This window comes from Bombina bombina, chromosome 3 (assembly GCF_027579735.1).
Source record: "Bombina bombina isolate aBomBom1 chromosome 3, aBomBom1.pri, whole genome shotgun sequence".
Taxonomy (NCBI): Eukaryota; Metazoa; Chordata; class Amphibia; order Anura; family Bombinatoridae; genus Bombina; species Bombina bombina.
In genome coordinates, this window is record NC_069501.1 from 854,683,224 (window position 1) to 854,705,438 (window position 22,215).

Sequence of the window (22,215 nt, forward strand, 5' to 3'; positions counted from 1 at the left end):
CTGCGGCTCTGACCACCCATGGCACAGCGCTATTCTACCAATGAGGTGATGTTTGCACCTCTAAACCAATAGCCGTGCGTGTCATCTGACAGTGTTCTGTATGCTAGCACGGCTATTGGTTTAGAGGTGCAAACGTCACCTCATTGGTAGAAGAGTGCTGTGCCGTGGGTGGCTGGAGCAGCTGAGGTTAGCAAGCTGCAGTGGCACAGTTAGGGTAAATTTAGCACCCTTTTTAAATAACTTAAACTCCACTTAGTTTTTAGTGAATCCTTAGTACTGATAGCAACATTATCTTGTTTTTCATAAAATGAAAGTTTCATTATTTTTTTTTCTGAGTCGAATGTTTTATAAGATTCCGGATGAAATGGATATACTGCAAAAATCTATTTTTTCCCCTTTGATTTATTAATCGTAGACCATGGCAGAGCTGTAGTTAAGATTCAAATATAGCATTTGACACAAAAACTAATATTTATTATATATTGCATACATATTCTGCAAATTGTGCAAACCACTCATGTGTATACGTGTAAAGGCCATTAAACAAATGTCTAGGGTGTCTGTAAGGCTGTGGCACTGGCACAGAGAAGCAGGCACACCTGTAGCATTTGCGGGGCCCTGGGCAAGACAAATTTGTGGGGCCCCAAAACTCTTATTCCCCCCTGTATGCCCTGCCCCCTGTATGGGCCTCCCCTGCACCAACATTCAGTGCTACCTATATAAAAAATAACACTATATATTACTACATCTGATAATATAAACACTTCTTCATAAGCTAAGCACAGGATGTACATTGCACCTTCTCATGTCCTCACCTCTGAAAGTGTGGGGCTTACCCTTCCCATAAGGCAGGCCTGCAGAGAAGAGAGTGTGGGAAGAAACTGTTCTGTGTGTGCCAGTAGCTTCGGTATATGACAGGGAAGAGGTTAGCTGATTTGGGAATATATAGATAGGATTATATAGCTTTGGCCTCAATCTGATTAAATCATCTGAGTGCATAAGCAGTAAAGCTGAGATGTGAATGTGACATACAATTGTGCATTAATCAGTATTTGTTGCAATATCCTGTGTCCTATACTTTATTTTCAAAGATAAGAATTAAAATCCTAGTACAGTGAAGAACGTGTTTTCATAGGCTGTTTTTATGTGTTGCTCTGTTCAGTTAATACTAGGGATACTAAACCCACATTTTTTTCTTTCTAATTTACTCCTATTATCAAATTTTCTTCATTCTCTTGCTATCTTTATTTAAAAAAGAAGGAATCTAAGCTAAGGAGCTGGCCCATTTTTGGTACAGCACCTGGGTCACGGTTGCTGATTGGTGACTAAATATAGCCACCAATCAGCAAGTGCTTTCCAGGGTCTGAACCAAAAATGGACTGGCTCCTTAGCTTAGATTCCTGCTTTTTCAAATAAAGAGTGAAGAAAATGAATAATAGGAGTAAATTAGAAAGTTGCTTAAAATTGCATTCTCTATCTGAATCATGAAAGAAAAGATGTGGGTTTAGTATCCCTTTAAACTTGCTGATTATGCCTTTTCCGTACATATGTTATCTTGGTGTTGTGCAGAGCAGGTGTCACTGTACCTGGTCACTGGCTAGAGTTTAGGAAGCTGGGGTAATGCTGACCATCTAACAGACACGTAAAAACCATGACTAGATTTTAAGATGTTGGGTTAACACTGACCATTCAAGAGGCACATAGACCCTGATATATTTAATTGTGTTGTCCATGGAACCAGACATGGTTTCTTAGCATTGCTTATATATGGATCATAATAACTGTACATATCCAAAGAGTGATTCAGCACATCCCTTTCCCTAAGGTAATATTGTATACACATTTGTATTTCAAACATTGTTAAAAGATGCAGATCTCGTGTACAGAACTGATCTGAACACTGGTTCTCCTCCAACCAGAACTAGAGAATATCGAGCTAATTCAGTTGAGAACCACTGACAAGTTACTTGTGTGCATGCAGAACTATGCTCAAATCCTTACCTGAATAAGGATTTGTTAACTAGAACTAAAGGCTACATTCTGTCATTCTTATTGTCTATCCTGAAGTTATTTTGAGTGCAACTGTTATAATGTTTTCCCCTGCTGGTTAAAGTGGAATTCTGTAACAATAAGATCAGCTAAGGATATGCACAGATGCCCAGGGAGTTAGAAGTAGAACATATAACTTGTAAACTGTATCACTCTTTGGGCTGTATCCTACATTTAAAGGGACAGTAAACACCTTGTAATTTCAAGACATTTCTTTTGTGTTGCTGTACAATAACATATCAGTCTAGATTTAAAGGGACACTGAACTCAAATTTTTGCTTTCATGATTCAGATAGAGCATGTAATTTTAAGCAACTTTCTAATTTGCTCCTATTATAATTTTTTTCTTCGTTCTCTTGCTATCTTTATTTGAAAAAGAAGGCATCTAAGCTTTTTTCTTGATTCAGACATCTGGACAGCACTTTTTTATTGATCAATTTATCCACCAATCAGCAAGAACAACCCAGGTTGTTAACCAAAAATGGGCCGGCATCTAAACTTACATTCTTGTATTTCAAATAAAGATAGCAAGAGAATGAAGAAAATTTGATAATAGAAGTAAATTGTAAAGTTGCTTAAAATGTCATGCTCTATCTGAATCACGAAAGAAAAAAATTGTGTTCAGTGTCCCTTTAAAGAGACATGAATCCCAAAAATGTTATTTTGTGATTAAGACGGAGCGTTTCCAATTTACTTCTATTATCAATTTTGCTTTGTTCCTATGATATTCTGTGATGAAGAGATTCCTAGGTAGGCATCTCTGGGTCACTACATACAAGGCAGGAAATAGTGCTGCCCTCTAGTGCTCTTGCAAATAAATAACATTATTGCAAAACTGCTGCCATATAGTGCTAAAGAAATGGGCAGGCTCCTAAGCATACGTCCCTGCTTTTCAACAAAAAATACCAAGAGACCAAATAAAAATTGATAATAGAAGTAAATTAGAAAGTTGTTTAAAAACCAATGTCTGAATCGCTAAAGAAAAATATTGGTTGCATTTCAAGTTCTGAGAATTAGAAATGACTCAATTTTCAGTGGTAAATTACATGAAAAGGGGCCTAAAAATAAACATTTAAAATACGTTGTAAAGTTTCATTATTATTATTATCAGTTATTTGCAGAGCGCCAACAGATTCTGTGTTCTAAAAGAAGTTGTCTACCATAGGACCATAGTTGTCTACCATAGGAATGTGTCACTTCCGGTGATGTGTAATCAGCTGTTGTAGGTTTGTGGTGCTTACTGCACATGCGCAAGAGGCCCAACCTCCTCCAAACAGCTGTTTAAGCCGACTTATTTGATAACAATGGGTCGCGGGATTCTATGGGCCGTGCCGCGCATGCGCACACAACCCTACTCTTCACTCATCAGACAAGACCCTATTGCTTGTACAGCCACTGACTTCACGGACCAATCGGATAATGCAGTAACGCTTTTCTCCTATGTATTATCTGATCGGTCCATTTGATTTGCCCACATCCATTCACCAAATTGTTCCATTGCACGCCGCCGACTTGCCGGGGAGGGGTTGTGCTTATGGGGTTTACAGGGGGTGCTGATGGGGCTTACGTAAGTTACACAGTGGGTGCTTATGGACCTACATAAGCCCCATCGGCGGCATGCAATGGAACAATTTGGTGAATGGACGTGGGCAAATCAAACAGACCAATCAGATAATACATAGGAGAAAAGCGCTACTGCATTATCTGATTGGTCCGTGAAGTCAGTGGCTATACAACCAATAGGGTCTTGTCTGAGTGAAGAGTAGGGCCGTGTTTGCATGCGCGGCACGGCCCATAGAATCCCGCGACCTGTTATCAAATAAGTCAGCTTAAACAGCATGCGCAGTGACCGCCACAAACCTCCAGCATCTGATTCTGGTCGCGCATTTTTACTTGGTAGACAACTTCTTTTAGAACATTCTGCAGTGCTAATATGCATAACTAAGCATTTTAGATTAAAATCTGAAGTTGTTTTCTGTCCCTTTTAATATTTCTAGATATTTTATACGTGATCTGCTCGGTTTTTTCAAGGCAATTTGGGTTGGGTTTACCGTCTGTGTGTCTACAATAGGAATATATGTTAATATTTATTTCTAGCTAATCATTATATTTTTTTGTATTTAATAACCCCTTGGATATAGAATATTTACAAAAGTAACACCAGTATGCATTTAACAGTAAACTCTTGTTAAAAAATTACAATTGCATTTATTATTGTGTTGATAGTGTCCCACCAGTGTCTGGTGTGTTTACTTCAGTCATATAATTTAAACGTCTCTGCATCCTCAAAGATAAGAGAGTCTGGTTTAGTCCCTTTATTTAACCTGGTATGAATTAGTGATCAAGACCATTACATTTTTTGATGCGGAACTAGGCTAAAAATTAGGGTTCTGTAAATGTTTTGTGTTCATCAAAATTTATAGCTATGCGGACGAGTAGTCCAGTCTTAATAATATCCAAACAATTAATAGTTGTTACCAGACTGATCTGCAAATATACAAACACACGGCCAGATTGCGAGTTTTGCGTTAGGAGCTGTGCGGTGCTACCGAGCCGTTTTTTTCTCACCGATCAATTACCTGCAGCGCTGGTATTACAGGTTTTTATAAACCCAGCGTTAAAAGGCAAGAAGTGAGCGTAGAGCAAAATTGTGCTCCTTACCGCACTCAAATACCAGCGCTGCTTAAGTCAGCAGTGAGCTGGTCATACACCTGCAAAAAAGCAGCGTAAATCTCCGTAACGCAGGAATCAATGGGGAAAAACATTTTATGTTTACACCCAACACCCTAACATGAACCCCGAGTCTAAACACCCCTAATCTTACACTTATTAACCCCTAATCTGCCGCCCAACATCGCCGACACCTGCATTATATTTATTAACTCCTAATCTGCAGCTCCGGACATCGCCGACACCTACATTATACTTATTAACCCCTAATCTGCTGCCCCCAACATTGCAGACATCTACTTTATATTTATTAACCCCTAATCTGCCGCACCCAAAGTCGGCGCAACCTTCCTACACTTATTAACCCCTAATCTGCCGCCCCAATGTCACCGCCACTATATTAAATTTATTAACCCCTAAATCTAAGTCTAACCCTAACACCCCCGAACTTAAATATAATTTAAATAAATCTAAATAAAATTCCTATCATTAACTACATTATTCCTATTTAAAACTAAATACTTACCTATAAAATAAACCCTAAGCTAGCTACAATATAACTAATAGTTACATTGTAGCTAGCTTAGGGTTTAATTTTATTTTACATGCAAGTTTGTATTTATTTTAACTAGGTAGAATAGTTACTAAATAGTTATTAACTATTTACTAACTACCTAGCTAAAATAAATACAAATTGAACTGTAAAATAAAACCTAACCTAAGTTACACTAACACCTAACACTACACTACAATTAAATAAATTACCTACATTAAATACAATTAAATAAATTAAATTAGCTAAATCACAAAAACAAACAAACACTAAATTACAGAAAATAAAAAACAAATTACAGATCTTTAAACTAATTACACCTAATCTACTAGCCCTATCAAAATAAAAAAGCCCACCCAAAAAAAAAAAAAAAAAACCCTAGCCTAAACTATCAATAGCCCTTAAAAGGGCCTTTTGCGGGGCATTGACCCAAAGAAATCAGCTCTTTTACCTGTAAAAAAAAATACAACCCCCCCCCCAACAGTCAAAACCCACCACCCACACAACCAACCCCCCAAATAAAATACTATCTAAAAAAACCTAAGCTCCCCATTACCCTGAAAAGGGCATTTGGATGGTCATTGCCCTTAAAAGGGCATTTAGCTCTATTGCGGCCCAAAGTCCCTAACCTAAAAAATAATCCCACCCAATACACCCTTAAATAAATCCTAACACTAACCCCCGAAGATTCACTTACCGGGAGAAGTCTTCATCCAAGCGGCAAGATGTTCTCAACGAAGCCGGCAGAAGTGGTCCTCCAGTTTAGGGGTTAATAGGTAGTTTATGGGTGTTTAGTGTACTTTTTAACACTTTAGTTATGAGTTTTATGCTACAGCGTTGTAGTGTAAAACTCATAACTACTGACTTTAGAATGCGTTAGGGATCTTGGAGGTAGAGGGTGTACCTCCAGGACAGACTCGTAATACCAGCGCTCCAGGAAGTCCTATATAAAAAAGGGTTTAAGAAGTTTACGTAAGTCGGTTTGCAGTAAGGCCAAAAAAGTGTGCAGTGCCCCTAAACCTGCAAGACTCGTAATAGCAGCGGGCGTAAAAAAGCAGCGCTAGGACCCGTTAACGCTGCTTTTTTACCTTAACGCACAACTCGTAATCTAGCCGACTGTTATTAAACCACTATGTTAGAAGAACAAACACATTATTATTAATATTATTGTCAGTTATTTGTAGAGCGCCAACAGATTCCCACAGCGTTAAATCAATGCATTGATCTTGATGATGCTCTGTAATGTTATTTTTGGTGTTTTTCTTTTTTAATGTTTATATTTTTAATTTGTATTTCTTTTGTAGGATGCTGCATCTCTTGGGTCCCAAAAGGGGGGGATCACAAAACATGGGTGGCTATATAAAGGCAACATGAACAGTGCAATAAGTGTGACCATGAGGGTACGCTACAGTTCTCTTTCTTCTTCTATTTATTAACCAGATTACAACATCTAAATCTGTTAATTGACCAAATGTTTTTCCCCCCCTTAGTCTTTTAAAAGGAGGTTTTTCCACCTTATACAGCTTGGAGATGGCTCATACAACCTCAATTTCTACAAAGATGAGAAAATCTCCAAGGAACCTAAAGGATCGATATTTCTTGACTCTTGCATGGGTGTTGTGCAGGTAATAACGTTTTTATCAGTACTTCCCTGATGTTTTGTAATAAGTGTATCTAAATATAAACATAACATGCAGTAATTCCCAGAAACACATGACTGATATTTTTACATCATTAAGGGAATCAGTAGTGTGCATTTCTCATTCTCTTCAAATGGAGACAAATTATTATTATTGAGCACAAAATTTGTTTTTAGTGTGGATGAATTTAAAGTAAGAAATTTACCAATACATGTGGGGTGCTCTCTGACACTTTATGGGGAAAAAAGTAAAACCTGTATAGGTGCTTTATATGACTGATTTTATAAGTACTATGAGGTAGATTTATTAAGCTGCATGCACAGAGTTTCAGGCTAAATGGAGCAGGTTTACATAAGCGAGCTTGTTGCCACATATTTAAAAAGCAGAAACTGCTTCTTTTTTCTGTCCGCTACCTCATGAGTGGCATGATCAATCACCTGACACTTGCTTGTTTGGGGTGATTGACATGCCCTGCTCTAGCGCAATCAGTTGTGGCGAAACAGGCGGCGGCATTGCACAAGAACCTTCTTGAACAATGAGACATTTCTCCATGTAATGAAACATTGCAAGTGGCAATTGCAGGCAGACAGGTTCACTACTCGTGAACGTGTGCGCCTGCAGGGATGGTAAATTTACCCCTATGCCTAAGAAGTAGATCTGAGAGTTTTCTTACCAGTGAATCACTAGTTTTCCTGTTTTCATCCAAGCCGTAGTGATAATATGATCTCAAGTTAAAAGGACTTTAAGTCCAAAATTTTAAATGCTTTCGGTAATTTTTAATGCTTGATTGAAAATATGTTTGTTTATCAAAACATGCCCCTTAAAACCAAATGTGCACCAGAGCGGCAGCCTCAGGTATCAAACAGGTGTTTTGTATTAATAAATCCTGGTTTGGCACAATCAGATTAAAACATTAAACACACTTTATAAACTCAAACGGGTAAACCCCCCCTCTGTAAAGTCTGGTCATCCATGTCATTTAAAAAAAAAAAAAAAAAAAAAAAAACACTTTCCAATTCACTCCTATTATCAGATTTGCTTTATTCTCTTGGTATCCTTTGTTGAAAGAGCAGCTATGGATTACACACATCTGGTGCACCAGTGACAAGAGGCAGCTAACTTCCAACAGTGGATAGCTGCTCTGAGCCTACCTATTTATGCTTTTCAAATAAGGATACCAAGAGAATATAGCACATTAGATAATAGATTGGAAAGTAAATTGGAAAGTTGTTTAAAATCATATGTTCTGTCTAAATAATTAAAGAAACCTTTTGGGTTTCATGTCCCTTTAATTGAAAGTTCTAAAGCCCCTAATAGCCCCTTATGTGTTTGTTTTGAATGCAATGAGTGTCAAATTAAAATAAATATGTCACCTTTCAGAACTTTTAGATGAATTCCTTTTATATAGTGTTATATTGTCTTTTTATCTTTACTGCAGCTCACATTAAAGGGACACTGAAGCCAAATTTTTCTTTCCTGATTCAGATAGAGCATGCAATTTTAAACAACTTATCTAATTTACTCCTATTATCAATTTTTCTTCGTTCTCTTGCTTTCCTTATTTGAAAAAGAAGGCATTAAGCTATTTTTTTGGTTCAGAACCATGGAAAGCACTTCTTTATTGGTAGGTGAATTTACCCACCAATCAGCAAGAAAAACAGTGTGTTCACCAAAAATGGGCCGACATCTAAACTTACATTCTTGCATTTCAAATAAAGATACCAAGATAATTTGATAATAGGAATAAATTAGAAAGTTGTTTGCTCTATCTGAATCACGATAGAAAAAATTTGGGTTCAGTGTCCCTTTAAAACTGACATAATGGCAACAGAACCATCCTAAACCTCTTACTGTGTTTTATTATAGTGAATAATGTATTAGTTAAATGATGTTTTCTTGATGTTTTACTATTTGCAGGAACTCTTGTTAATGCATTTTACATATTAGACATATATGCTAATAGCATTTCATTTACTTGGAAGATTAGCATTTTTGGCCTCTTAGAATATCTTTCAATTGCTTGTAGCACTACACTGGCGCTGTGCTTGCAGTTCTTCATGGTACATTTTTTTCTAACACAGTGATCTGCCAAATTGTTGAATCATGAATTTTATTTGATATTTTGTTACACATCCAACCTTCACCCACAATCTATTTAATTTTGTTACGTATATAATAATCTGTTTTATAGAAGCTGGATGAGCATTACTTACACAATATATTGTGCTTCATCCAAAAATGGAATGGCACCCCCAAAACTCTGTGTTCATTACATTGTATATCCAACTACAGAAGAAGTAGGTGTCTTATTGGTGCGCAAATCAGGGATCCCTAGCACTTACACTTATCTGCTCCCAAAAACAGATCTATTCAAAAATAGGATCAAACAAGTATAATTTAGTGTATGCGCTTACAGCAGCGGGATTGAATAAATGCTTATTAAAATAACTGGTTAAGAATGATAAACAGTTAATATTTGATCAAAACTTAGAAAGTATTAAAAATAGTAATAAAAAGAGATTAAATAATCTAATTGATCAAGGGTTATCTTATTGATAGATAAAAAATAGTGTTCATACAGAAATTGAGTGTAAATATTAACAATTTATTGGTTAAAACATATATACTTTGTGTCTAGATCCTGTGACCGGTCACAAATGCTAAAAATTTGTCTGAACTTAAAAAAAACACTTTAAAATTTAAAAATAAATCTATGTATAGGTCGGGTGAAATGTGAACTAATAATGGTGTTAAATAACTCACAACAGAAGTTGGTTATCAACTATGTTAGTACACCAAATGCTAGATTGAAGATGATATTCAAATCAAAATGTTAATTTTCTTATTCAATTTATTGTCCATATAGTAAAGACCTGTATAAAGTATTGCACAAATGTCCACAAATAAATAGATCTTATTTAGATGGTGTTCATATCAGTAATATGTAAAACAATTTACTATCCGGTAAGTCTCCTTAAGGTAATCAATATATCAAAGGAGATGTCCGTTTTCCAAAAATCATTGGCAAGTGACTTTTGAAATAGATTCACCAATACGCTGTGTGGGTGATATTGATGTTTGTAACGCTTAATCCCCAGTATGTTTCCTTAAAAACTTTGATTTTAGTGTGTCAAAAAATGTTCATTAAATCACGCTGTGTGGCATATAGCTTCTGTGCTGTGTATGTCTACCGCGCTTATCCGGCTGCTACACCTCAATGTGCCTACCTGCTCTTGTGTGGGTATCCTCCGTCCACTTCTACGATGGCACAGGTGTCTGTGCAGCTCCACGGATAGCCGGTGACGTCACACGCACGTCCGTTCTTCTTGAAAGTAGATCCGTCTGAAATAACTCTGCGCTGAGTGTATGTGTAGATAAGAACGTAGTGCCACTTTAATCCTTTGTAATCCTCAGTGGTTTCTTGCAAATGAGGTATAAAATTATCCTGCATATCTTGTTTTAACAACGATCAACGCGTTTCACCACTTCTTGTGGCTTTCTCAAGATGGTTTTAGTATGCTTGATATTGACACACTAAAATCAAAGTTTTTAAGGAAACATACTGGGGATTAAGCGTTACAAACATCGATATCACCCACACAGCGTATTGGTGAATCTATTTCAAAAGTCACTTGCCAATGACTACTATTTTTAATACTTTCTAAGTTTTGATCAAATATTAACTGTTTATCATTCTTAACCAGTTATTTTAATAAGCATTTATTCAATCCCACTGCCTTAAGCGCATACACTAAATTATACTTGTTATATCCAACTACAGACAATTGTCTCATATATTGAAGTTTAGCATATTGAAATTTCATGCAACAGCATGTAGATACCCAGCTCATGGACTTTACTCTTTTTAAAAAAAAAGTAACCAAAACGCCAGAATGCGCTCTCCCTATGTGCTTTACCTGTGGCCTGTTGTCCCATCATGAAAATAGGTTTTTGAAGCTAATCCAACAGGGTCAGTTGTGTGCTTCCTACTAATGCTTTGTGGCTGATAAAGACAACTCCCACAGAGCTATCGTTGAGAGCGACATGCCTGCAAGCCTGACAGGAAAATAAGAAAGGAACATGCATTTTTGGGTAAAAAGAAATAAAACTACATATAAGTGCCACTGATAATTATCACAGCTTTGTTTTACCTTTTTCATAGGGAACCATATTGAGTGATTTATGTCTTAGTTGACAGGATGTACAAGAGAGCAATGTTTCAATCATTAAATCAGCACTGCAGAGCTCTCTGGCATGTGTATTGTTTTTTTTTTCATGTCCCTTTTAAGGGTCTTTCTGGGTAATTTATTTTCCAATTAAGTACAGACTGTTCAGCTCACATAACAGTTGGTGTTTTTCCACTTTGATGCGACTTGTAGATTGTAAAGCACATACTACTGTCCTGCTGGTTTACATATCGGTACGTTGCAGGCAGCCTGCTAAGTCTCTGCATAGCTGTGTGTGTGGGGTTGCTTGTGTAGGAGCTGACATTCACATTCCTAGCACTAGTTAGGCACATTTACATGCAATTACACATGGCCTTTCAATAACATTAAGTCCCACACACACACATGCATTAAAAAGAGGAATATGTGGTACTTTTTCAGAAGCCAAAACACAGCAAACCTATCTTCACATCCCTCATTAAAAAATTTGTGAAGAGCGTCCTTGAAATATTTCTTCACATGTAGATTGTTTCCTCTAGCATTTCAATATTTGTTGTACAAATATGTAGTCTAGCTATTGTATGTATGAATTGTACATAACAAACTATGTCTTCAAGTAAAGAGACGTAGAAGGGGCCACTGCTGAGAAATGTATAACCCGTTTACATATTTAGTTATCTCAATAATGTGGTATGTTAAACAAATGTTATATATAGGTGTAGACTCCTTTGTCATTCTCTTGAGGTTGATATTTTTATTCCCTTTGTTTCAATAGTTTTGTTTCGCAAAACAACTATTTCTTTAAATCTGATTAAGCCATTTTGTAAAACTTTTGTAAAACTCAAACATCAGTCTGTTTAGTCTTATTTGAAATGAGGCACAGCTAGTTTAACAAACAGTATTCATTTTTGTTTTGACTTTATGAAGCTGAAATGTATTTTACTAGGTTTAGAGAAATTGTTTATTTTATCACACTGATTTTAATGCATGCAGTATGCTTTTTGCCACACAGCAATGTCAAACCGTGTTAAGTAGATTTAAACAGAAATTTTACTCTTTAAAAGATTTGTGATGAAATTGAAAGCTTCTAAATTAAACAAAAAAAAAATCTGGCTTTTTTTTTTTTCTTTAATAGAACAACCGCGTGAGGAGATTTGCTTTTGAGCTCAAAATGCAAGATAAAAGCAGTTATCTTTTAGCAGCAGACAGCGAAGCAGAAATGGATGACTGGATAAGTACACTAAATAAAATTCTACAACTGAACTTTGAGGCTGCTATGCAAGAGAAAAGAAATGGAGAGTCTCATGATGGTAAGGGTGGATTTTATTTTTAATGTGCCTATGAAAGTCTTTTTTTCAACTATATAATTAATTGATGAAAAGTTCAATTTGCAAGGAGTGCTAGTCTGTAAATTTGTATAAATATTACAATACAACACTAATGTCAGCAAGCATATGAGTTGGTACAAAGTACTGAGTCCTCTAGCTGCACTGGAATATTTCTGTGCTGTGAAATCCAGTTGGAAATGTGTTCCACAGTTTGTTTTGGTGATTTAAATGGATTACCACATGACTTTCTACTTAAAGGTATAGTAAAGTGAAAATGAAACTTCATGATACAGATGGAGCATGTAGTTTACAAGAAAACTTAGCAATTTTCTTTTTAGTATCAAATGTACTTAGTTCTCTTGATATCCTTTTTGAAGAGTAACCCTAAATTGTCTCGGGAATATGCACATTGAGCAAAAATTATTGTAATCACTGCTGCCATATAGTGCTCAAAACATGTACATGTAACTTTGCATACCCCACATTCATAGGTACCTTTGTTTGGCCCAAAGCATTGATCTTGGCTTGCACTAGATATTACTAATCAATGAGAAGCCCCTGTAGTTATGTGAAATGAGTAGAAAATGACCACTCCCTCTTTTAGCACCCTAAAGATGACTCCCCTTGCTGACTCTCTTTATTCTTTAGTTTTGTCCATCACAGGATGGATAAAGTCAAAGGTCGGTCTCTTCTTGCACTCGTACCTGTAACAAGACATCGGGGTGATAACGACACCTAGATGCATGTTGTAGTTTGGTAGTGTCTTCCTTTCAGTCCAGGCAGATGAAGATAGATACAGTTCCTGACTTCCTTGTTGCTATGTTGTTGGTTTTTTTATCTGTTAGGTGCTGCCATGGTAGATTACATCACATGTGCACTCATGCGCTTGAGGGGCACGCAGAAAACACTAATATGTAAGGATTTAAAATGGCATCCACAATGGAAGAGGCTGCTGCACATATTCCTCAGACACCAGGGAGTCAATATTCTCTAAAAATACACCAAACAGATATCATCCTCTCCATAGCTACCAAAAGTCCTGTTAATACTATATTTTCCCTAGACAAGCATTTTTCTAAACCATTCAGGTAAATGATACCATTCTGTGGCTCATTCTGCCATGTGGCTTATCGCCAAGTTACCTGGAAATATTAGTTACTTATTTGTTACTTATTTTAGCCTCTTTTCTGTTTTGATTTAGCCCCAGTCCTTGGAAATGTTTTGTACTGCAGTATAGTCCATGCATACTGTGCCTTGGACAGGTGTATGGAAAATGCATCACAACATATTGCTGCAGTGCAGACTATTCTATGAAAACTACTTTTACTATGCTAACTTGTGAGTTTGATTGTAAATATTTTTTTTTATTTTGATATCTTAACCGAGCCATCTCCTGTTTGTTTGTTTTTTTAATTTATAAAAACCATTACAGAGACCTTAGGCTTGAAGCGCCATAATAGTCGAAAAATTCCATGCTCTAATCTGTTAGAGCATGTAATTTAACGACTATCGACCCTAAACTGTGTGTTTAACCCCCCGCAAACTGATTAAACAAACAGTAGATGTGGCGCTTGGGACCACAGTGCACTGCTGTTCCCAAGCAGAACCTGCTGCTTCTCCAGTTAGCAGTGCTAGTTGCACATCTGAATCAAGCGACTAGCACTGTTGATTGGAGGAGCAGCAGGTTCCACTAAGGACCAACAGTGCACCATGGGTTCCGATCGGCACATCTACTGTGTGTGTGTGTGTGTGTGTATGTGTATATGTATATGTATGTGTATATGTATATATATATATATATATATATATATATATATATATATATATATATACACATACATATACAAGCAAAAGTGAAAGTGAGCATTAAATATTACAAACCCCACCTACAGTTTGAAAAAAAAGGTCAAACCTGTTGCTATAGTAACAACTAAAAACAAACAACATGTGAACTAGATTCAAAAACAGCATATAGAATCAAATATTGTGAGCATACAGTGTATAATAGAGTGTTGTGTTATTATATTGTTAATGCATTAATGCCTCTAGTATACATAATGTCATGTGTAGGATCTATGGTGATGGTTGTATAGTAATATGCACCTTGTAAGCAACCATGATTCTGGCATCAACAATATTAACATTCGAATTGCAGCTTCAGAATTCTTAAACACACTTCTGACAAATTCATATAACATGGAAATAACCAATTGTCAGTGTGAACAAATAACTTCCTAAGGGCTGTTAGCTTCAACTCTCGTTATCACGTCTTTAGAGGAGGGGTTACAAATAAACCATCCATGATGCAGCTCACTAATGGATATGCAGTAGGGGAAGTTATTCATTCACACTGACAATTGGTAAGTTATTTCCATGTTATATGAATTTGTCAGAAGTGTGTTTACGAATTCTGAAACTGCAATTCAAATGTTAATATTGTTGATGCCAGAATCATGGTTGCTTCCAATGTGCATATTACTATAAAATCTAATGCATATGATCCCTTTATTATCCATTGTTTTTTTGACATTCACTAAGAATTAAGTGGTCTAGGCACATTTAAAATGATAAAAGGGGAGTGGTTATTTCTCTTGTAAGGTGTATCCAGTCCACGGGTTCATCCCTTACTTGTGGGATATTCTCCTTCCCAACAGGAAGTTGCAAAGAGTACACCCACAGCACAGCTGTCTATATAGCTCCTCCCCTAACCCCCACCTCCAGTCATTCTCTTTGCAACTCTCGACAAGATAGGAAGTATAAAGAGATATGTGGTGACTTAGTGTAGTTTTGCCTTCAATCAAGAGTTTGTTATTTTTAAACGGTACCGGCGTTGTACTGTTTTACTCTCAGGCAGAAATTAGAAGAAGACTTCTGCCTGGAGGTTGATGATCTTAGCGGTTTGTAACTAAGGTCCATTGCTGTTCTCACAGATAACTGAAGAGTATGGGATAACTTCAGTTGGGGGAACGGTCTGCAGATTACCTGCTTTGAGGTATGTTCAGTACTTTTATTTCTAGAGAAAGGATAAGTTCTAGAAAATGCTGACAGAATCTTGTGATTTTGCAAAGACTGGGATCATGCTTACAAAATGGGGTAATACTCATGTTAATACTCATATTAATTAGTGACAAAACGTTTACATATTGCAATAAATGGGACGTTTTTTCTCTGAGGGTGATAAGTCTTTAGTTGGGGCCTAGTTTTCCACATGGCATAGTCAGATACTCCTAGGAGTATTTCCTTAAGGCCCCTCTGACATCGAGTACATGGTGGGAGGGGCCTATTTTCGCGCTGTAGTTGCGCAGTTTCTTGCAGACTGAGACATCCAGCTTCCCTAGAGGGGTCCTCTGGCATCTGAGGACCACTATAGAGGACTTATTTCTTCCCTAATCCTGTTTGAGGGCAGGTAGGAGCCACAGCAGAGCTGTGGCAAGGTGCTTAACTGTCTTTTACCGGTGGTTGAAGTTTTTTAAATCCGGTTTGGGGGCTAAAGGGTTAATCATCCATTTGCAAGTGGGTGCAATGTTGCTTTAGTCCCTTACTCACACTGTAAAAATTTTGAAGTCTTTACTACATTTTAACACTGTTTTGCAGTTTAAGTTCTAGTTTTTTCTCTTAAAGGCACAGTACCGTTTTTGTTTAATTGCTGTTTCACATTTATTAAAGTGTTTTCCAAGCTTGCTGGGGTCATTACTAGTTTGTTAAACATGTCTGACATAGAGGAAACTCCTTGTTCAATATGTTTAGAAGCCATTGTGGAACCCCCTCTTAGAATGTGTACCAAATGTACTGAAGTATCTATAAACTATAAAGACCATATTATGGCTTTTAAAGATTTATCACCAGAGAATTCTCAGACTGAAAAAAGGGAGGTTATGCCATCTAGCTCTCCCCATGTGTCAGAACCTATAACTCCCGCCCAAATGACGCCAAGTACATCTAGCGCGTCTAATTCTTTTACCTTGCAGGACATGGAAGCAGTTATGAATTCTACCCTCAAAGAGGTATTGTCCAAACTGCCAGGGTTACAAGGAAAGCGGGACAGCTCTGGGGCTAGAACAAATACAGAGCTTTCTGACGCTTTAATAGCTGTGTCCGATATACCCTCGCTAGGTTCAGAAGCCGGTGCAGGGGAGTTTCTATCTGTGGGTGACATTTCAGATTCAGGGCAGGCTTTACTTCAGTCCGATTCTGAAATGACAGTGTTTAAATTTAAGCTCGAACACCTCCGCTTATTGCTCAGGGAGGTTTTAGCGACTCTGGATGACTGTGACCCCATTGTAGTTCCAGAGAAATTGTGTAAGATGGACAAATACTTTGCAGTGCCTGTTTACACTGATGTTTTTCCAGTCCCTAAGAGGTTTTCGGAAATTATTACTAAGGAATGGGATAGACCAGGTGTGCCATTCTATCCCCCTCCTGCTTTTAAAAAGATGTTTCCCATAGATGTCGCCATACGGGACTCGTGGCAGACGGTCCCTAAGGTGGAGGGAGCTGTTTCTACCCTAGCTAAGCGTACAACTATCCCTGTCGAGGACAGTTGCGCTTTCCTAGATCCTATGGATAAAAAATTGGAGGGTCTCCTTAAGAACATTTTTTTTTCATCAAGGTTTTATTCTCCAGCCTCTTGCATGCATTGCTCCAGTTACTGCTGCAGCGGCTTTTTGGTTCGAGTCTCTTGAGGAGGCTCTAGAGGTGGAGATATCTTAGACAGGATTAAAGCTCTTAAGTTAGCTAATTCCTTTATTTCTGACACCGTTTTTCATTTAACCAAACTAACGGCTAAGAATTCAGGTTTTGCCATTCTGGCGCGTAGGGCGCTATGGCTTAAGTCCTGGTCAGCAGACGTTACTTCAAAGTCTAAGCTTCTTAACATCCCCTTCAAAGGACAGACCCTATTCGGGCCTGGCCTGAAGGAGATCATCTCTGACATTACCGGAGGAAAAGGTCACGCCCTTCCTCAGGATAGGTCCAATAAATTAAGGACCAAACAGAATAATTTTCGTTCCTTTCGAAACTTCAAGGGTGGCGCAGCTTCGGCTTCCTCTAATGCAAAACAAGAGGTCAATTTCACCCAGTCCAAACCAGTCTGGAGACCTAATCAGACTTGGAACAAAGAGAAGCAGGCCAAAAAACCTGCTGCTGCCTCTAAAACAGCATGAAGGAGTAGCCCCCGATCCGGGACCGGATCTAGTCGGGGGCAGACTTTCTCTCTTCGTCCAGGCTTGGGCAAGAGACGTCCAGGATCCCTGGGCACTGGAGATTGTTTCCCAGGGATATCTTCTGGAATTCAAAGGTTCAACTCCAAAGGGGAGATTTCATCTCTCACAACTATCTGCAAACCAGATAAAGAGAGAGGCATTCTTACGTTGCGTTCAAGACCTACTGGTTATGGGAGTGATCCACCCAGTTCCAAGAGAGGAACAGGGGCAGGGTTTCTATTCAAACCTGTTTATAGTTCCCAAAAAAGAGGGAACTTTCAGACCAATCTTGGATCTCAAGATCCTAAACAAATTTCTCAGGGTCCCATCTTTCAAGATGGAGACAATCCGAACCATCCTCCCTATGACAGGCATTACCAGTTTGTGGCTCTTCCCTTCGGGTTAGCCACGGCGCCAAGAGTCTTTACGAAGGTTCTAGGGTCCCTTCTGGCGGTTCTAAGGCCGCGGGGCATAGCGGTGGCTCCTTACCTAGACGACATTCTTATCCAGGCGTCGACTTTTCAAATTGCCAAGTCCCATACGGACATTGTTCTGGCCTTTCTGAGGTCTCACTGGTGGAAAGTGAACAGAGAAAAGAGTTCTCTCTCTCCTCTCACAAGAGTTTCCTTCCTAGGAACTCTGATAGATTCAGTAGAAATGAAAATTTTTCTGACAGAGGTCAGGATATCAAAGCTTCTAACTTCCTGCCGTGTTCTTCATTCCACTTCTCGGCCGTCAGTGGCTCAGTGTATGGAAATGATCGGCCTAATGGTAGCGGCAATGGACATAGTTCCATTTGCCCGCCTACATCTCAGACCACTGCAACTTTGCATGCTCAACCAGTGGAATGGGGACTACACAGATTTGTCTCCTCTGTTAAATCTGGATTAAGAGACCAGGGATTTTCTTCTCTGGTGGTTATCTCGGGTCCATCTGTCCAGGGGAATGAGTTTCCGCAGGCCAGAGTGGACTATAGTGACGACAGATGCCAGCCTTCTGGGCTGGGGCGCAGTCTGGAACTCCCTGAAGGCTCAGGGTTCGTCGACTCAGGAGGAAGCCCTTCTTCTGATAAACATTCTGGAACTCAGAGCGATATTCAATGCTCTTCAGGCTTGGCCTCAGCTAGCTGCGGTCAGATTCATCAGATTTCAGTTGGACAATATCACGACTGTAGCCTATATCAACCATCAGGGGGGAACAAGGAGCCCCCTGGCAATGATGGAGGTTTAGAAGATAGTTCTATGGGCAGAGGTTCACTCTTGCCATCTCTCAGCTATCCATATCCCAGGAGTAGAGAACTGGGAGGCGTACTTTCTAAGTCGGCAGACTTTTCATCCGGGGGAGTGGGAACTCCATCCGGAAGTATTTGCCCAGCTGATTCAACTATGGGGCAAACCAGAACTGGATCTGATGGCGTCTCGTCAGAACGCCAAGCTTCCCTGTTACGGGTCCAGGTCAAGGGATCCCCAGGCAGCACTGATAGATGCTCTAGCAGTGCCTTGGTCCTTCAGCCTGGCTTATGTGTTTCCACCATTTCCTCTCCTCCCTCGTCTGATTGCCAAGATCAAGCAGGAGAGAGCTTCAGTGATTTTGATAGCACCTGCGTGGCCACGCAGGACTTGGTATGCAGATCTGGTTGACATGTCATCCTTTCCACCATGGACTCTGCCGCTGAGGCAGGACCTTCTACTCCAAGGTCCATTCAAACATCCAAATCTAATTTCTCTGCGTCTGACTGCTTGGAGATTGAACGCTTGATTTTATCAAAGCGTGGTTTCTCCGAGTCGGTCATTGATACCTTGATTCAGGCTCGAAAGCCTGTCACCAGGAAAATCTATCATAAGATATGGTGTAAATATCTTCATTGGTGTAAATCCAAGGGTTACTCATGGAGTAAGGTCAGGATTCCTAGGATTTTATCTTTTCTCCAAGAAGGATTGGAAAAGGGATTATCAGCTAGTTCCTTAAAGGGACAGATCTCTGCTCTGTCTATTCTTTTGCACAAGCGTCTGGCAGATGTTCCAGACGTTCAGGCCTTTTGTCAGGCTTTAGTTAGAATCAAGCCTGTGTTTAAACCTGTTGCTCCGCCATGGAGTTTAAATTTAGTTCTTAAAGTTCTTCAAGGGGTTCCGTTTGAACCTTTGCATTCTATAGATATCAAGCTTTTATCTTGGAAAGTTCTGTTCTTAGTAGCTATCTCTTTGGCTCGAAGAGTTTCTGAGCTATCTGCCTTTCAGTGTGATTCCCCTTATCTGATCTTCCATGCCGATAAGGTAGTTTTGCGTACCAAACCTGGGTTTCTTCCTAAGGTAGTATCTAATAAGAATATCAATCAGGAAATTGTTGTTCCATCACTGTGTCCTAATCCTTCTTCAAAGAAGGAACGTCTATTACACAATCTTGACTTGGTTCGTGCTTTAAAGTTTTATTTACAAGCTACTAAGGATTTTCGTCAAACATCTGCATTGTTTGTTGTCTACTCTGGGAGGAGGAGAGGCCAAAAGGCTTCAGCAACTTCTCTTTCTTTTTGGCTGAGAAGCATAATCTGGTTAGCTTATGAGACTGCTGGCCTGCAGCCTCCTGAAAGAATTACAGCTCATTCTACTAGAGTGGTAGCTTCCACTTGGGCTTTTAAACATGAGGCCTCTGTTGAACAGATTTGTAAGGCGGCGACTTGGTCTTCGCTTCATACTTTTTCTAAATTCTACAAATTTGATACTTTTGCTTCCTCGGAGGCTATTTTTGGGAGAAAGGTCTTGCAGGCAGTGGTGCCTTCCGTTTAAGTTCCTTCCTTGTCTCTCCCTTCATCCTTGTCCTAAAGCTTTGGTATTGGTATCCCACAAGTAATGGATGAACCCGTGGACTGGATACACCTTACAAGAGAAAACAAAATTTATGCTTACCTGATAAATTTCTTTCTCTTGTGGTGTATCCAGTCCACGGCCCGCCCTGTCACTTTAAGGCAGGTGTTTTTATTTATTAAAACTACAGTCACCACTGCACCCTATAGTTTCTCCTTTTTCTTACTTGTCTTCGCCCCAGCTGATTCAACTATGGGGCAAACCAGAACTGGATCTGATGGCGTCTCGTCAGAACGCCAAGCTTCCCTGTTACGGGTCCAGGTCAAGGGATCCCCAGGCAGCACTGATAGATGCTCTAGCAGTGCCTTGGTCCTTCAGCCTGGCTTATGTGTTTCCACCATTTCCTCTCCTCCCTCTTCTGATTGCCAAGATCAAGCAGGAGAGAGCTTCAGTGATTTTGATAGCACCTGCGTGGCCACGCAGGACTTGGTATGCAGATCTGGTTGACATGTCATCCTTTCCACCATGGACTCTGCCGCTGAGGCAGGACCTTCTACTCCAAGGTCCATTCAAACATCCAAATCTAATTTCTCTGCGTCTGACTGCTTGGAGATTGAACGCTTGATTTTATCAAAGCGTGGTTTCTCCGAGTCGGTCATTGATACCTTGATTCAGGCTCGAAAGCCTGTCACCAGGAAAATCTATCATAAGATATGGTGTAAATATCTTCATTGGTGTGAATCCAAGGGTTACTCATGGAGTAAGGTCAGGATTCCTAGGATTTTATCTTTTCTCCAAGAAGGATTGGAAAAGGGATTATCAGCTAGTTCCTTAAAGGGACAGATCTCTGCTCTGTCTATTCTTTTGCACAAGCGTCTGGCAGATGTTCCAGACGTTCAGGCCTTTTGTCAGGCTTAAGTTAGAATCAAGCCTGTGTTTAAACCTGTTGCTCTGCCATGGAGTTTAAATTTAGTTCTTAAAGTTCTTCAAGGGGTTCCGTTTGAACCTTTGCATTCTATAGATATCAAGCTTTTATCTTGGAAAGTTCTGTTCTTAGTAGCTATCTCTTTGGCTCGAAGAGTTTCTGAGCTATCTGCCTTTCAGTGTGATTCCCCTTATCTGATCTTCCATGCCGATAAGGTAGTTTTGCGTACCAAACCTGGGTTTCTTCCTAAGGTAGTATCTAATAAGAATATCAATCAGGAAATTGTTGTTCCATCACTGTGTCCTAATCCTTCTTCAAAGAAGGAACGTCTGTTACACAATCTTGACTTGGTTCGTGCTTTAAAGTTTTATTTACAAGCTACTAAGGATTTTCGTCAAACATCTGCATTGTTTGTTGTCTACTCTGGGAGGAGGAGAGGCCAAAAGGCTTCAGCAACTTCTCTTTCTTTTTGGCTGAGAAGCATAATCTGGTTAGCTTATGAGACTGCTGGCCTGCAGCCTCCTGAAAGAATTACAGCTCATTCTACTAGAGCGGTAGCTTCCACTTGGGCTTTTAAACATGAGGCCTCTGTTGAACAGATTTGTAAGGCGGCGACTTGGTCTTCGCTTCATACTTTTTCTAAATTCTACAAATTTGATACTTTTGCTTCCTCGGAGGCTATTTTTGGGAGAAAGGTCTTGCAGGCAGTGGTGCCTTCCGTTTAAGTTCCTGCCTTGTCTCTCCCTTCATCCGTGTCCTAAAGCTTTGGTATTGGTATCCCACAAGTAATGGATGAACCCGTGGACTGGATACACCTTACAAGAGAAAACAAAATTTATGCTTACCTGATAAATTTCTTTCTCTTGTGGTGTATCCAGTCCA

General features: G+C 39.1%; 1 protein-coding gene across 3 annotated transcripts in view; it reads left to right on the forward strand.

Annotated features, from left to right (window-relative positions):
• The window catches only part of DOCK9 (dedicator of cytokinesis 9), a 736,189-nt gene that overhangs the window by 321,249 nt on the left and 392,725 nt on the right, over window positions 1–22,215 (forward strand). For all 3 annotated transcript variants that reach the window (XM_053707819.1, XM_053707821.1, XM_053707820.1), the window contains exons 6-8: window positions 6,577–6,672; window positions 6,763–6,897; window positions 12,214–12,388. In XM_053707819.1, coding sequence (XP_053563794.1) covers window positions 6,577–6,672; window positions 6,763–6,897; window positions 12,214–12,388 — 406 coding nt within the window. The remainder of the gene's footprint in view (window positions 1–6,576; window positions 6,673–6,762; window positions 6,898–12,213; window positions 12,389–22,215) is intronic.